General features: G+C 58.1%; 1 protein-coding gene across 1 annotated transcript; it reads left to right on the forward strand.

Moving 5' to 3' along the window:
- Nucleotides 1-1706: 1706 nt before the first annotated feature.
- AKAP1 (A-kinase anchoring protein 1) lies at nt 1707-15889 on the forward strand. Its single transcript, XM_066364639.1, has 10 exons — nt 1707-3276; nt 6609-6745; nt 8304-8430; nt 8609-8736; nt 10257-10434; nt 11730-11880; nt 12305-12372; nt 13763-13836; nt 14056-14118; nt 14674-15889. The coding sequence occupies exons 1-10, from the start codon at nt 1707-1709 to the stop codon at nt 14746-14748; spliced, it is 2571 nt and encodes an 856-aa protein (XP_066220736.1). The 3' UTR covers nt 14749-15889.
- The last annotated feature ends 530 nt before the right edge of the window (nt 15890-16419 follow it).

The raw sequence follows: 16419 nt of genomic DNA on the forward strand, positions 1-16419 counted from the left end.
CCAGGGGCACACACCGGGCCGCCCGCAGGGGCAGACACCGGGCGCCCAGCCCCGGCTGCTGCTGGCTCTGCTCCGTGCTCGCCCGTACCATCGCTCCATCTTCAGATCTTAGTGGGACGGGTTTTCTTTAATATTCTAAAAAATTTATTGGTTTTTAGAGAGAGAGGAATGGAGAGAGAGAAAAACATCAATTTGTTCCACTGATTTATGCATTCATTGGTCGATTTCTTATATGTGCCCTCACTGGGGATTGAACCCATAACTTTGGTGTACTGGGATGGCGCTCTAACAAACGGGGTGGGGTTCCCCGGCCAGGGCCGGAAGGTTTAGCTTTATCTGGAGATGACCTCCTCCCCGTCTCCTCCCCCCTCCACCACTTAGACTTTTCCTAACACCATCACAAATGAGTTTGGAGTCCTGGGCGTCTCGCTGAAATGCGGCCTGTGACGCAGCAGGTCAGGAGTGAGGCTGAGGCACTGCGTTGCTAGCGGGTTCCCAGGCTGTGCTCGGGGCTTCTGCCCATAGACTGCACTCTGAGAAGCCACGTCCTGGAGCCTCGGCCAGTCCAGCAGGCTCACTTGGGGGGGGGGGGGGGGCTGTGTGCTCTGGCTTTGCCAGAAAACATTTAGCTACATAGGTAAGACCAGAAAGAGTTGGTAAAGCATTTACTACAACTAAGCACAAACCCAAATTGAGATGTAATTTACCACGTCAGTGGAGGATTTGGGTTTTTAAGAAGACTTAAGTTTTCACATCCAGAATAAAATTTGCTGGCCTGGGAGGTGCTGAACACCAACATTCTGGAATAAGCTCTCCACATACCCCCGATGAGAGCAAAGCCTGTTCTGCGGAGCGCTTACTACATAGCTCAACTAATCCTTGTACCAGCCACCGTCTTACAGATGAAAGAAGTTGTTTCCTATCTCCTTTACTCCTCTGCTGCCTTCTTAGGCTCTTAGGATTTCTCCCTTCCCGGATCTAACTGACCTAAGACTCCAGGTTCCTTTCGTTCCATATACTGTTTCTCCTGCTCCCAGAATCCCTTGCTGACACAGTTTGGTGTTAGCATACCTTTTAGATCTCTGCTGGTTCTCTACATGATAAATTGGAGATGGCAGTGAAGTCCCAGGACCTGATTCTCCCAGCATGCCCTGCAGCCCCATGCCACTGTGCATTTGCTGGTCCCCTGTCTGGAGCGTCCCCCTACCCTTTTTGTCCTCTCATTCATCCTTTGCTCTGGCTCCCTCTTGCTGTGTAACGAATGTTTCACTGACTTGTGGTTTTGTGGGTGCATGTGAGGCACACGGACATGTGGATTCCGTGGGAGTTAACAGTGCTCCTGTGCCACCTGACTGGGTCTGATTTCTGGGACGTCATGGAACTGAAACACGAAAGATAACTAGCTCCTTGGGGAAACGGAGAGAGTTTGGCATCGAGAAGTGATGAAGGGAGGGCTTTATTCAAGAGAAGGCTCAGCTTCTTTCAAGGAGGGTGTGGATGAGGGAACAGAAGGGGGTCTCTTCCTGTCCACCCCCTCCTGTGGCCACCCAAAGTCGCGGGTGTGAGGGGTGGGACTCCTTTCAAGGGCTGGGGGAGGGAGGCGACCCAGCTCTGTCACCTGTGGACTGTCTTCCCTGTGTGGTCGCATCAGGGCGTCCTGCATGGCTCTCACGGCGTCTCTTCCTCCCTCCAGGTGTAACGACGTCATGGCCATCCAGCTCCGCTCCCTCTTCCCCCTGGCGCTGCCGGGGATGCTCGCACTCCTCGGTTGGTGGTGGTTTTTCTCTCGTAAAAAAGAGCACATCGGCGGCCGTGACAAACAGGCAGAGGCCAGCACCGTGGAGCTGAGGGCCAACTCTGCCATCGAGGAGCTGATCCCTGTGGAAGACGCCTGCCCTGCGGTGTCCACACCCCCCAGTGTCACACAGCCGGCCACCGTGAGCAAGCCTTCCGCAGAGCCCCCAGCCTCGCTGCGGCCACATCCAGCCTGTCGTAGGTCAGAGTCCTCAGGCCGCCTTTCTAACACCGTGGACACGAGGCCTCGACCAGGGGCGCGCAGACGTGACAGCACAGAGGTGGAACTAGCTCTGGAGGGTGACGAAACCAAACTTGTTGCTTCAGAGGGCTCCCTTCCGTCCCCCCACGGAGCCGTGGCAGGATGTGAGCACGCAGCAGGGCGGTGCCAGCAGGGCCAGGCTGCAGCCCCCGCCGAGAAGCGCAGCCCTGGGGAGAAGGCGAGAGCGTGGGGGGCCGAGGGCACCGGCGATGCCGTGCGGGGGGAGAGCGTGCTGGAAGGAGGGGTGCTGTCCCTGGAGCGCGGCTCAGGGTCTCGCAGCAGCAAGGCGCCCGGCCTGGCCCCCTTGGGGGGGCAGGGAGAGGAAGGGAAGAGCCGCCCGCCTCAGGTGGAGGGGGGCGCAGTGGGGAAGCTGACGAACAGCGTCGTGGAATTGGCTCACATGGAGCGGGCCAAGGACAGCGAAACGCCGGTGCCCCGGGCCTGCGGTGGCCGAGCCCGGGGTGGAGAAGAGAGCAAAGAGGAGACCGTGGATGAAAATGAGATCGAGCAGGCTGCGTTGCGGATCGTCTCTAAAGTGATCTCGGAGGCGACTGAAGAAGTGGTGGCCACCACCGTGGGCAGGCCTTCAGGTTGCAGGGACCAGGCCTCAGCTGGGCAGCCCCAAGGGCAGGAGGAGGAGAGCTGTGCGCCCGGCTGCCAGGAAACTGCCCCTGGGCCAGATGCCTCAGAGCTCACTCCAGCCCCAGGGGAGGCCACCACCGCGGGGGCAGCCTTGGGCCCCTCGGACGCTGCCCTCCCCCTGCCACGCCCACCAGCGGAGGACCTGCCACCACCAAAGACCTATGTGAGCTGCCTGACCAGCCCTCTTTCTAGCCCCACCAAGGACACGAAGCCAAAGAACTCCGTGCACCACCTCTCCCTGGCCTCCCGCCCGCCCCCAGCCGCCCCCCTTGGAGAGTTGCTGGACGGCACCAGTGTCCTGGGGGAAGAGGCCGGCCGTGTCGGCCCCACGTCTGACAGCAGCCAGCGTGTCCCTTCAGTGGCCTCCTCCGGGCAGTGCTCAGACTCTGTCAGCACCTCGGGGCTCGAAGACTGTTGTGTGGAGACCGACTCAAGCCCCCGGGGCAAGGCCACCACCCAGCCGCGGCCACAGAGTACTGTGCCCTTCAGCAACGGGGTGCTGCCGGGGGAGCTGTCAGACGTGGGGACTGAGGACGGATGGACCGTGGATGCAGAGGCAGAGGCCGATCACTCGGGAGGTAGGAGGGCCTTGGGCGTCCCTGCCTCGGAGGAATGGGGGGTCTCCCTCTGGGCCGTGGGGAAGGCTGCCAGGCTGCCGGTCCCTCGCAGGGCCCGCAGCAGCGGTGCCCAGCTCTGTCCCGTGGCCCGAGGAAAACAGGGCTCAGTGCAGAGCTGCGGGTGACTGCCAGGTCAGGGGCCGAGCCCCAGGCCACGGGAGCTGTCACTTGCTAGGCAACCAGTGCCCTCCCCAGCCCGCCTGAGGAGCCACAGCAGAATTGGGTTCCCTGATTAACCTGTGTGCCTCTTTTTTCTTTTAAACACAAAGCTGTTCATGTTTTTTTGTTTTAAAGGAGAGAAGCCTCCTTAGTTTCAATTCCCTTGAGTATCAAGAGTGGGTGTGAGCTTTTTTAAATGGTTTGTTTCCTTTTAATCACGTGCTTGTTCCCATGTCTCCACCTGCTTCCCTCCTCCAGAAGCCCTGTCCTGGTAAGTGCGCAGAGAACACGCCGCTTTGCTTCCGGTAGGAGACGCGGCTCTCCTGCGCGCCGCTACCCTGTCCCCTGTCCCCTGTCCCCCTGTCCCCTGTCCCCCGTCCCCTGTCCCCTCGCAGAGCGCGAGCCTTTTTCTCTCGGTGTAGCTGCAGCTCCGCCCCGCCCCTGGGTTTTTCTGAGTGCAGACCTCAGACGCTGACTTCCAGGTCAGCAGCCCCTGACCCTGTTGTGCAGCTACCCTGGGGTGTTTTTACTGACCTCATGGGAAGAGGCCGCAAGTTCCCTGCGTGGGTCTCCGACCTGCTTGTCTGGACCCTTTTCCTGTCGTTTCAGCTCTTTGAGCACTGCTGTGCACCACACATTGCATGTGGTCGCCTCTGAGATACTATTGGGACACGACTGTGTTTTAAGTACCTTGAAAAGAACAGAACATGCGCCAGTCATGAGTGTAGAAGGCCAGAGACTAAGATGCACCCCGACTTTAACGATGTTAAAATGTGGGGTTTTTAAAAGGCATCTTAAAGCGGGTGGAAAATCTTTGAAGAATAAAGGGCTTTCCCTTTGCCTCTTGCCCCTCAGGTTAATTAACAAGCCCCCCCCCCCCCATCACGCCAACTCTGGATTGCCAGTAGCCACTCCGTGTGGTGAAGGCTCTGTGCCCAGGCCTGGTGGCAGGGGAGGCTGTGAGGGCACACAGTGACGGGTGGGGGTGTGGGGACCACAGGCAGAGGCCTGGTGGCAGGGGAGGCTGTGAGGGCACGCAGTGACGGGTGGGGGTGTGGGGACCACAGGCAGAGGCCTGGTGGCAGGGGAGGCTGTGAGGGCACACAGTGACAGGTGGGGGTGTGGGGACCACAGGCAGAGGCCTGGTGGCAGGGGAGGCCTTGAGGGCACACAGTGACAGGTGGGGGTGTGGGGACAGCAGGCAGAGGCCTGGTGGCAGGGGAGGCTGTGAGGGCACACAGTGACGGGTGGGGGTGTGGGGACCACAGGCAGAGGCCAGGCCTGGTGGCAGGGGAGGCCGTGAGGGCACACAGTGACGGGTGGGGGTGTGGGGACCACAGGCAGAGGCCTGGTGGCAGGGGAGGCTGTGAGGGCACGCACTGACGGGTGGGGGTGTGGGGACAGCAGGCAGAGGCCTGGTGGCAGGGGAGGCTGTGAGGGCACGCAGTGACGGGTGGGGGTGTGGGGACAACAGGCCAGGCCTGGTGGCAGGGGAGGCCGTGAGGGCACGCAGTGACGGGTGGGGGTGTGGGGACAACAGGCAGAGGCCTGGTGGCAGGGGAGGCTGTGAGGGCACGCAGTGACGGGTGGGGGTGTGGGGACAACAGGCAGAGGCCTGGTGGCAGGGGAGGCTGTGAGGGCACACAGTGACGGGTGGGGGTGTGGGGACCACAGGCAGAGGCCTGGTGGCAGGGGAGGCTGTGAGGGCACACAGTGACGGGTGGGGGTGTGGGGACAGCAGGCAGAGGCCTGGTAGCAGGGGTGGCAGGGGAGGCCGTGAGGGCACGCAGTGACTGGTGGGGGTGTGGGGACAGCAGGCAGAGGCCTGGTGGCAGGGGAGGCCGTGAGGGCACGCAGTGACGGGTGGGGGTGTGGGGACAACAGGCGAGGCCTGGTGGTACTGGCTCCGTTGTCCCAAGCCCTGGCTGTGCCTTAGGCGCGTTCTCACGGCAGCCCTGCCTTGTGGTGAGGAAACTGAAGCTTCGAGGGGGGCCAGCGATTGCCCAGCAGAGGGAGTAGAACCTGGCCTGTGAGTGCAGCCTGCTAGAGTCCCTGTGGGGTCTGAGCCACCTCTGGGGGCCACTGGACGGAAGGTGCCATCCAGTCCTGCTGTGTCCGGCAGAGGCTGGGGCCCCTGGTGTCAAGAGGGGAGGTCACTTTAAAGGTGACTTCTCTGGAAGGGAATCTGTTAAGCCTCACCCCTCCGTATCCAGGCAGTACATGGGTTGCTTGGCAAAGGACTATGCCCAGGGTTTGGAGAGACCATGTGTAGGATAACCTAATTAGTGGACTCTCCGGAGTGATCTATTTTTGGCAAGTGAGTTGTTCGTACTTAAACCAGCAGCACTCTCTGAAGCCGGTGCGACCCCGGTTCCCTGTGATGGCCCCTTGGCACACCCGGTCAAGAGCTGAGCAGCCAAGTCGGCACCAGACTCCTGCTGCCGCTCTGTCCTCTCGGGGGTGAGCTTTGGCTCAGTTTTCGGACCAGGGTGTTCGAGACGGGCCGTGAGCCCAGAAGAACGTTCTGAGTGGTGCAAGCCAGGCCTAAGCAGAGGGGAAGGCAGGCCTGCACGCTGGGCCACCTCCGGCAGGGTCTTGATCAGGAGCAGGAACTCGTCCTCAGACAGACCCGCGAGGCAGGACTCTCTCTAGCTTTGCGGCGCTGTGGGTTACCAACTGGGAGCCCGGGATCTTGGGGGCCGGCATTTTCAGAAGGTGTGGACTAGTTGTGACCAGTCGGTCTCCGTGGTGGCCTGCGCCAAATACCCAGCTCCTGGGACCATGTGGACCTGGTGGCCTGTCTGTCCCCTCCCCCGCCCCGTGGACTCCCCCTTCATGGGCCAGTGTCTCTCTCTTCCCAGTTCACCACTTGTCTGCTCCAGCAGCTGTGGCTGGGTGTGGCTGCCAATTAAGCAAGTTGGACTGTAAGTGACAGGCTAAAATTAGGTGTATCTACACCCCCAGCCCTCCTTCCATTGGGGCTGTTCTGCGTCTTCTAGACTTGGAATTGACGGTCACCTGCCAAGCTTGAGGAGGGCGGGACACGGCCTCCCGGAACGTGCAGCGGGGAGTTGTGCGTTGGTAATTGCTCTGAGCTGGTGTCTGGGTGTCTGCACGCCGCTTCCTCCCCGCAGGTTCGGACGGGAACAGCATGGACTCCGTGGATGGCTGCTATGGCCTCAGGAAGACGGACTCCGGTTTCCAGAATGCCCAGGCAGGCTCCAGTCCTAAGAAGGTCGACCTCATCATCTGGGAGATTGAGGTGCCAAAGGTAAGGCTGCAAGCTCAGAGCTTGTCTCCGGGCTCAGGGGGCGGGGTCCAGGGGAGGGACAGAGAGCCAGAGGCTGCAGGGAAAGGGAACGCTCCGCTCTTCCAAGGTTCAGAGGGCTTCCTGCAAAAAGCAATTTCTCTGGCTGCTTTGGGTAGCATCCTATTCCTGTCCTCTTCAGACTCCGAGGCCTGCTAGCCCCTGGCCTTTCTGTGGGTCCCATGGCTCAGATCTGCCGGAGATGCTAGCAGACCAGATTGGGGACAGGCCAGGAGTCCCTGCGCTCGCTGTGCTTGGACTCCCCAGTGCAGATTGTTTATAATTGAGCACAGCGCAAAGCATGTTGTAGAAAACTTATGAAGTATAGAACTGTATGAAGAAAATAAAAATCATCTCTAATCCTACCCCCGAGAGTGACTAGGAAGACTTTTATTTCCTTCTCGTCTTATACCCTGTAGTTTTTAAACAAAACTGAGATTATGTTGCTTTAATTAATGCTTTTAAATGTTTAACAATTTAATTTTCCTGAGCTATTCTTTGAAAATGTAATTTTAACTGCATTATTCATTGTGTGAATGTCAATTTATTTCACCAGTCCCCAATTCCAGGGTGCTTAAGTGGTTTCTAGCTTCTTGCAGTTTTAACTTACAACTTATTAGCTTGGTCTTGATGTTTATCTGTGGGGCTTGGAGGTAATTGGCTGACTGCATTCTCCCCGGGCGTACAGCTCCCTGCCCGGCGGAGACTGGAGACTTCTGCTAGGTTTGAAGTCTGGTCAGGCGCTGCTCTGAGCCGGGGGCCGGCCCCTTGCTGTGTCCTCCCCCAGTGACCCTGGGGCAACCCTGCCTCCTCCTGCACTGGCTGCAAAGGGCATCCCCGGGCAGCCCTGGGTGCTGAGGGACCAGGTCCCTAGTTCTGTGGGGGTGGGCTCTTTGGGGATCCGTTCAGAGCTTGTCTTATGTCATCACTGAGTTTGGCTGCTTCTGTCCGCCAGGAACTGGGGAGCGCTGGGCACTTCTGCGCCCTCTGGGCTCCAAAGGCTCCAGCCTGCTTTCAGGAGGCAGCAGGAGCCCAGAGGTTCTTTCTTAGACCTTTGTTTTCAGATCGAGCCCCTTTGTCTTCGGTCCTGAGTAGACTTGAGGAGACGAGTAGTTGTAAATGGACCTTTGAGCCGGTGAAATCCCTCCTGGTCTGGACTCGGGAGAAGAGAAGGCTGCCTTCGCAGCTCCCGTGCTTGGGCCACGCTGTTGGGGCTGGAATGGGAACTGCTGAGTCCTGGAGCCGGACTCTGTGGGGCAGCTGCTTCGGCGCTGTGTGACGTTGGGCGGGTCACTCAGCTTCTCTGGGCTTGCTCCCCTCATCCGTAAAATGGTGATAAAGAAAGTCTCCATTTCATAGGTACTGTGGGTAAATGCACGTGCTTAGAACACGCCAGGGCAAGGAGTGCTGCCGTGTTAGCAGCTAACAGTACGTTTGAGTTTGACCTTGTGCACATCGAGGGTAGGTCTCTGGCGGTGTGGAGAATTCGTTTCCCATTAACCAGCTCTCTGTCTCTCCTCAGCACTTAGTCGGGCGGCTAATTGGCAAACAGGGGCGCTATGTGAGTTTTCTGAAGCAAACATCCGGTGCCAAGATCTACATCTCAACCCTGCCCTACACCCAGAACATCCAGATCTGCCACATAGAAGGTCAGTGTCGCGCTGCCCTGGTTTAGGAAGGTCGGCGGGGTCAAGCCCCTGAGATGCCTTTCTTCCTAAGGCCACATTAGCACCTTGAAGATGCACTTGCACTGTAGGAGAAGGCTGTGGAAGGGGCGTGGTGTCGCTGTGTGTCCTACCCACCGCGACTCCCTCCGCCCTCCTGTAGGCACTCAGCATCACGTGGACAAGGCGCTGAACTTGATCGGGAAGAAGTTCAAGGAACTGAACCTCACCAACATCTACGCTCCCCCCCTGCCTTCGCTGGCGCTGCCCTCTCTTCCAATGACCTCCTGGGTGAGCAGGCTGCTGGGGGACCAGGACCTCTCACGCCCCCCACCCCCACCTGCCCCAAACAAGACTTCCAAGACCGTGGGCGGGAGCTCCTGGTGCCTGTGCCCTCTCCTCTCTGGCCTCCATGGGTCAGTTCTTCTAGCCCGTGTCCTCTGGGGGAAGGATCAGGCTGGAGTGCTGGGTCCCTGATTGGAAGGACCACTCTCCCCGGCTCGGCCACCTGGGCACCCTTTATATTCAGAGCATGTGCCTGGAAAGGACTACAGTCCATGCAGGAGCCTGGGCAGGTCCGACTGGTGTGGGCCTCCTTGAAGCAGGAGCTGTGTCTGATCGGGCCCTCTGCTGTGGGCTTGGATGGGCTTGCGACAGGCCGTTCCTTTCCCCTAATTGAGGCAGGTCCAGTGAAGGATCCCCTTCCCCATCCCGCCTCCCAGGGGGTGCCGAGAGTATAAAGGGAAGCAGGTACCCTGCCAGGCCCAGGAAGCCATGTGGCTCTTTGGTGGCTGCACTAGGAGTTTGGCAAGAGCAGGGGCTGCCATCTTGAAGGCCTGTGTCCTGGGGATTGCAGGGTCTCTGGGGCCTATCACTCATGTCCTGCAGTGTCCCTGTGGCCCTACGTGGGCCTCATCTCACTGAGGCTGCGGTCATGCACCACGTAATGACAGGGATTCATCTGAGAAAGGAGGCATTAGGTGATTTTGTCGTTGCACGAGCATAGGGTAAATCACACACACCTGGATGGTATGTCCTACTACACCGAGGCTGTGTGGTGTACCGCTGTTGTATGTGCAGTCTCCATGGACGGAAACGTCAGGGTGTGCGTGACTGCATTTCACACGTGGGCTGCACATGCTGCCTCAAGAAAATCACCTGCGTGGCTTTTCTTTAGGACTGTGGGCATTTGAGTTCTGTCTCCTGCCCCCTCCAGGGACCCTGTGCCTTGGAGGGAGGGGTGGATGCCCCTTTCATTTCCCGTGGATATCTGAGAGTGGGCTAGACCTCACTCCGTGCTTCACTTCTGAATCAGTGTTTTCCTCAGACCCACTCTTGATGTTTAAATAATTGAGTGGTTGGTGTGACTTCCTTCCCTTGTTCTTGCTCTGTGCAACTGGGGAGGAGAGCCCAGGAGCCTGTCAGTCAGCCAGTCAGCAGTGCTGGGGGAGGGGTGCAGGCCAGGGCTCCGAGCCAGCCCTCTGTGCCCCTGGGAAGTGGACCTTGCCCATCCACGGGAGGCCCCACACCACCTCACAGCCTGCTCCTGGGCGCCTCCTGCCCAGCCCAGGCCGGTGTGAGGCCGCCTCTAGTGGTTACTGTTGGTATGGCAGGCCAGGGGCCACAGGAGAGTCCAAAGGCTTTCCACGCTAAAGTCGTTTCCCTTGGGCCACTGCCATCTGGTTGCCATGTACTTTGGGTTGCCGTGCTGTTTTCAAAGAGGTGCCAGTTCAGGGACGCCCTGGGGCCTCGGTGCGCAACCCAAACGTGCGAAGAGGATTGCCGCAGCGCCCGCTCCCCTCCCCCTCCAGCTCATGCTCCCGGACGGCATCACCGTGGAGGTGATCGTGGTCAACCAGGTCAACGCCGGGCACCTGTTTGTGCAGCAGCACACGCACCCCACCTTCCACGCGCTGCGCAGCCTGGACCAGCAGATGTACCTCTGCTACTCGCAGCCCGGGATCCCCACCTTGCCCACCCCCGTGGAGAGTAAGTGCGGCCCCCGAGGTCGGCCGAGCCCAGGGGCTGGGGGGGGGGGGACTGTCCCACTCCTGGTCCGGACCAGAGGTGGCTGTTCTGGGATGCTTCATGGGACCAGTGTCCCCGAGTTCTGGTCGTTGTCATGGTTACTGTGGGCTGCGTGCCTGGCTTGCCCAGGTGATGGAGCCGTGGGTAGCCGTGGAGTTCTGGCACAGGCATTCAGATCCCACCTGTGGAAGGGGGTGGTGCCCGCTTGTTCGGGATTAGGGGTGGGTCACAGGTACAGTGTCTGGTGTAGGAGCATAGACGCCCCTGAGTGCATCAGTCTCCTGCAACCAGTTCAGATCATCTCCGATCGACAGACTAGAGAACAGCCTTGGAAGTCACTTGACTTGCCAAGTGCTACCTGCTAGGACCTGAACCCAGCTGGACCCTTGAGAGCAGGCTCCTTGTCACCCCTGTTAGCAGGAATCGAATATCAGACCATCTTTCCACTCATCCCCACCAAGGACTCCGAACCTACTGTCCTCTGATGGCTTTAAGCATGAGGAGAACCTTTGGATTATTTGTAGCATTCTGTGTGGTTTTTCTTTTGCAAGAAGATAGATTTTAGGTTTTGTCAGATTCTTTTATTTTGCTTCAACCCAGCAGTAAGGACCAAACTGGAGACCAAGAGGTGACTGCACCCAGGGATGCCATTCAGAGTCATGACAGCGGTCAGATGGCATACAGGCCCTCAGCCCAGTGGCCCTGGGGCCGGAGCCACTGACCGCCCTGACAGTTTAATCATTCCCGCTGCCCTAGCGTGGGGTTGGTGACTCTTGGGACACCTGCTCTCTGCCTGCGGGCTGTCCGGGGTGTCTGGCACCTTCCTGAAGCGAAGGGGAGAAGCAGTGGCATTAGGCCTGTGAGTCCCCTTCGATCAGCCCTTTGTCTGAATTGTCATGGGCTGGGGCAGACCTTGGAGACCAGGCCACTGAGATCTTCTTGAGTCTTTCTAGGACTTTCCCTTACAAGTGTGTGTTACTTTTTATTCTGGTTCATCTGCGTCCATCTTTGGCTTCAGTGAATTTTGGAGTAAAAGGGTCCGGATGGCTTTTTGGATGGCACACCCCCCCCCCCCGGATGTGCAGGCCCTTCTGTCGGCCAGTCTTAGGCTCTGGGGACGCCTTGCCGTTCGGTCCCCTGCGGCTTGGAGGCGCAGGCCTCTGAGCGGGGAGGCGGGGAGGCGGGCAGCGTCCAGGGAGCGGCCCCTGGTGCCCTGCCCGGGCCAGGCGCATCCACGGGCTCTCCCTGCCCCGCAGTAACGGTCATCTGCGCAGCCCCTGGGGTGGACGGTGCCTGGTGGCGAGCCCAAGTGGTGGCCTCCTACGAGGAGACCAGCGAGGTGGAGATCCGCTACGTGGACTACGGGGGATACAAGAGGGTGAAGGTCGACGTGCTCCGGCAGATCCGGTGAGTCGAGGCCGCGCACCTGGGCCCGCGCCCTGCTTCCGAGGGGACTGGCTTCTGTGGGGCCGGCTCCGTTCTCCCAAGCCTGGGCGCGTTCATGGGGTAACTCCTCCTGCTGCCCGCTCTGCGGCGGAGTCGGGTGTGAACTCCACTGCTCACCTCCGCGGAACGGAGCCCGTCCCCCGGGAGAGCCCGCCGGAGCATCACAGCAACCGCAGAGCCGGCTTCCTTTCCGGAGCTGGACGCCCTCTGAGGTCAGGCTGGCGTTCAGGGAAGGGCGTGGAGAGCCGAGGCTGCTGCCACCTTCGGTCTCTGCGCTGCTTCGTCCTGGGGTGCTGGGTCACGGCACTGACAGGAGGTGACGGTCACCCTGGACTGGAGGTGGCTTTCCAGCCCGTGTTCAGTGTGTCCCCTCTTGTTTATGTAGGTCTGACTTTGTGACCCTGCCATTCCAAGGAGCAGAAGTCCTTCTGGACAGTGTGATGCCTCTGTCAGGTAACGGGTGGGGCTCCTGGCAGTGGGGGTACGGGGAGTGAGAATGGGTCTTTCTTTGAGAGCCTCGTTTTGACTGGGAGGGCATAACTAACAGGGCTGCTGCCCCTGTCAGTTTCTGACTGATAGGTAGCCGTGAGCTGAGGCCTGAGAGCTTGTGTTCCAAGCCCTCGGGAGGCGGACGCTGCTGGTCTGTGGACCACCCTCCAGGTCCGCTGCTGTAGGCTTTATCCGGGCCTCCAACATAGCTGCCACCGCAGGCACCGTCCAGACGCAGTCGGGACCCAGAGTCCCGTCCCCGAGCTCTAGGGCCTGCAGGGAGGCCATCGCACTGCTCAGCCGGGCCTCCGCTTCTGGGGTGCTGTGGGGACCGCACACACACTGTCCTGCCCACCAGCGTGTCTGAGATCACATTGCCAGAGGGCAGGGGACTGGAAGTGTGACCCTGAGCAAGTTGCTTAGCCTCAACCTTTTCTCTCTGGAAAATGGGGTACTACCAGTTTTTTTGGTGGCCGAGGGATTGCACGAACCTCGGGACTGGGATGTGGACGCTGGTCAGGTAGAATCTACTTAAGACCAGGAGTTTTATATCGCAGGTCCTAGCCCATTGAGTCCGTGCTCCTCCCTCCCAGGTGTGCCTGTCTCATCTTGGTCTCACCTAAAGCGGCGCCATGCTCTAAGCACTGCAGTCCGGCTGCAGTCCTGTCGGCTGCACGTGGGGCAGGGGCTTTGCTTTGTTTTCTTGGTTGCTCTTGCCCTACCTTCCTCTCCATGTTTATCCATCTCAGCAGTCTGTCCAGGCCCAACTGAAACGTCCCACCTCCGTAAGATGTTCCCAGACCTTCATACACCTGCTTCTCCCATCCTTACCGCCTCTTAGGTGTGTCCTTGTATGTGACCTTTCTGATCCGAGGAGGACTGCGGCCCAGTGCCCTGCCGGCTCTTCTTAACGACGGCCTCTCTGAGGCTGTGTGGCCAGCTGCCTGGCTTGGGGTCCACCTGCATCACTCTGGGAGCTGGTTGACCGTCAGCCCTCAGTCTTTGTCTTCAGTATTGTCATCTCTAGTGGGGATGACACCTGCCATCCCACAGGGTGTCACTGACTCAGTGGAAGAGTGCATCCCGGTGGTCTCAGCCCTGGCAGCCCCCAAATCGGTGGTGACGATATGTCCTGTGAAGGCAGAGTTCCTGCCCCCCTTGGGTAGCACACGGCAGGGACCCTGAGGGTCTGTGGAGCCGGGCTCTGTTCTGATGTAGGTGGCTCTCCCGGGAAGTTCCCGGGGTCCCCGGCAGTGTCTGAGGCCGTTTGTGGGGAACACACCCGGAGGCTGTGTAAGTGACGCGAGTGCATGCGGGGGGAAGAGTCTGAATGCTGCTTCTCCTCCCCGTAAAGATGACGAGCACTTCTCACCTGAGGCGGATGCAGCGATGAGCGAGATGACGGGAAACACGGCGCTGCTGGCTCAGGTGCGTGGGGGGAGGGGAGCGGCTGGCAGGCTGGGCCCCAGGGCCCCTCCGGCTTCTGCGGTGCTTCTCCGCTCCCTCACCAAGTCTCTGGGCTCGCTCCTCAGGAGCTGACCTTTAAACGCCTGCTTTCACGGGGCTCCTGCCCCGGGTTGGCCAACAGTCTACGGAGAGGGGCACAGAGTAACTTCTGAACACGCTTGTTTTCTTGTTTGTTGTCAGGTGACAAATTACAGTCCGACTGGCATTCCTCTGATTCAGCTGTGGAGTGTGGTTGGAGATGAAGTAAGTCCTGTCCTTCTTTTTTCCTTCTGAGTCACTGGCCAGCAGTAATAACCCACATGGAGCTGGTCTGGTGTTGCTTCCTCTGGGGCTAATCAGACGGTGTAACCGTGGACCAGTGTCCCCAGGGGACATTTAGCAGTGTTGGAGACCTTGTGGTCCACAGGGTTGGGAGCAGGTAGAGGGCAGGGATGCTGCTATACAGTTCACAGTGCGTAGGAGCGTTCCCACGGCAAAGAGTTACCTGGCCCAGAATGACAGTGGGCCTCCCTGCCCCCCCAACGGGCCTTCCTGGACCTCTGTGGGCCCTCATTCCTCTGGGTTTTCCTCTCCTCTGTCTCGTTCTATAACAGCCGAGCTTTCTCCAGTCATTGAAAAGCCTGTCTCACGCCAGTAGGACACACAAGTAAATGCCCCTATTGGCCCAGAAAATGAGTCCCATTCCCCACTGCCATTACTATTGTACCTGGGCCTCTGGTGGCCCCCTGGGACTGTAAACGGGTTGAGAAGTGGCCCTGAGTGCCGCGGACAGCTCTCTCAGGGAACTTTCTCTCCTAGGTGGTGTTGATAAACCGGTCGCTGGTGGAGCGAGGACTTGCCCAGTGGGTCGACAGCTACTACACGAGCCTCTGACCCCAGCACACAGCCCTGGAGTCCTTTTTGCACTGTTGAAATTGGGCTTGGCACTCAGGCAAAGACTTTATGTCAGAATAACAAACATCTTCCTCAGAAAGTCCTTCTTCTCCATATTGTAGTCATGATGGCAAGGTATTTCGTCTGAGACAAGGAGCTGTGGGTTCTTTTTGAAGCCATAAGGTGGTGTTTAACAAGCCTGTCAGCTTAAGCTGTTTCTAAATGTTAAAAAAAAAGTGGAAGGAAACTGTCTTGACCAAGTTGTCCTCTTCCCCTCCTCCACCCCCTTTTTCTCACCCACTCCCCTTCCCCCCCTTCCCCCTCCTTTCCCTTCCCCTTCCCCTCCCAAACAAGACTGACTGTAGTAGGCAGGTGCCAGGATGTGTTGCTTGTTGGAGAGGGTTTCTTTTGCTTCAGAATCTTCAGGGAGCAAGACCTGAACTGACTAATTGGTATTGATGACTTGTAAAGCTCACATAAGTGGATTTATGATGTTAACCAGTTTTTACCAACTTCACCTAGGTCTTTAAGAAGGCAGACTTTTTTTTTTTTCTTTCTAATTTTTCCATTGATTTGAGAGGAAGGGGGAGAGAGAGAGAAGCATCAATTTGTTGTTCCACTTAATCGTGCACTCATTGGCCACTTTTCATATGTTCCCTGACCGGGAATCAAACCAGTGACCTTGGTGCCCTGGGACAGTGCTCTTATTCAGTGAGCCACCCCGCCAGGGCCAGAAGGTAGACTTTTTAATGAATATGTAAATACAAAGCAATCATACCTCTCTCTGGCCTTGGTCCCTGGGAAGAGGGAACTGTGTTTGTATCTGGCCAAGCCTGGTTGTAATTTGTAACCATTTTCTATTTGTGCAAACTCTGTAAATAAGTGTTTAAAAAATGTAATATTTTATACAAGATACACTGGAGAACAAAGGGAACTCAAGACTTTTCCACACCCCGTGGGTGGCATCAGTGAGCAGGCGTTACTTCCGCCAAGTGCAGCCCCCGCTGCTCCTGGGGGGCTCCCGTGGCATCCTGCGCACTGAACGGGGGGCTGTATGATATGGATTGTGATCTGGGGATTTTTTTTTTTTCTGTACAAATTTGTTAAAAAAAAAAAAAAGAAAAAGCAACTCACTGAATTACCTCGCAGTGCTGTGTTTGATTCTTTTTTAGACTGGCTCCAGCTTTGTGCGATTTAAAATAAGTAACTTAGACTTCCGTGAATCTTGAGTGTACACACTGTATGCGGCGTTGTGTTCTCTTGTTCCGCAGTGAAAAGAGGCGGGCGTGGGGGGTACAGAGGGTGGCGGTGAGTGGGAGGATGGAGAGCCGGGGCTCTTTGAAGACCGGTAGCCAGAAATCTCCACCCCTTTCCCCCTCTGTGCCCCCGAAGGTGGCAGCCAGTGCCCTTTGGTTTCTCTAGTGAACGTCTCAAATAGCCAGGCTTGAGTGTAAAGCACCGATTTCTACAGTTCTTCGGTTATGCGTTCTTAGTGGAGCTATTAAGTTATTACCACGGTAGTGGCAAGAATGACAGGAAGTGTACATACGTTTCCATGGTGAGAGCAGGTGGTAAAGTTTGACTTACCAGTCCCTCCCTCATAAAGGCAGGCTCGGGCCCTGCAGCCGGGCCTCCAGGGGACTCGAGAGCGAGGGGGCGCCTGGGGTGGGC

Source organism: Saccopteryx leptura, chromosome 2 (genome assembly GCF_036850995.1).
Source record: "Saccopteryx leptura isolate mSacLep1 chromosome 2, mSacLep1_pri_phased_curated, whole genome shotgun sequence".
In the NCBI taxonomy this organism is placed as follows: domain Eukaryota; kingdom Metazoa; phylum Chordata; class Mammalia; order Chiroptera; family Emballonuridae; genus Saccopteryx; species Saccopteryx leptura.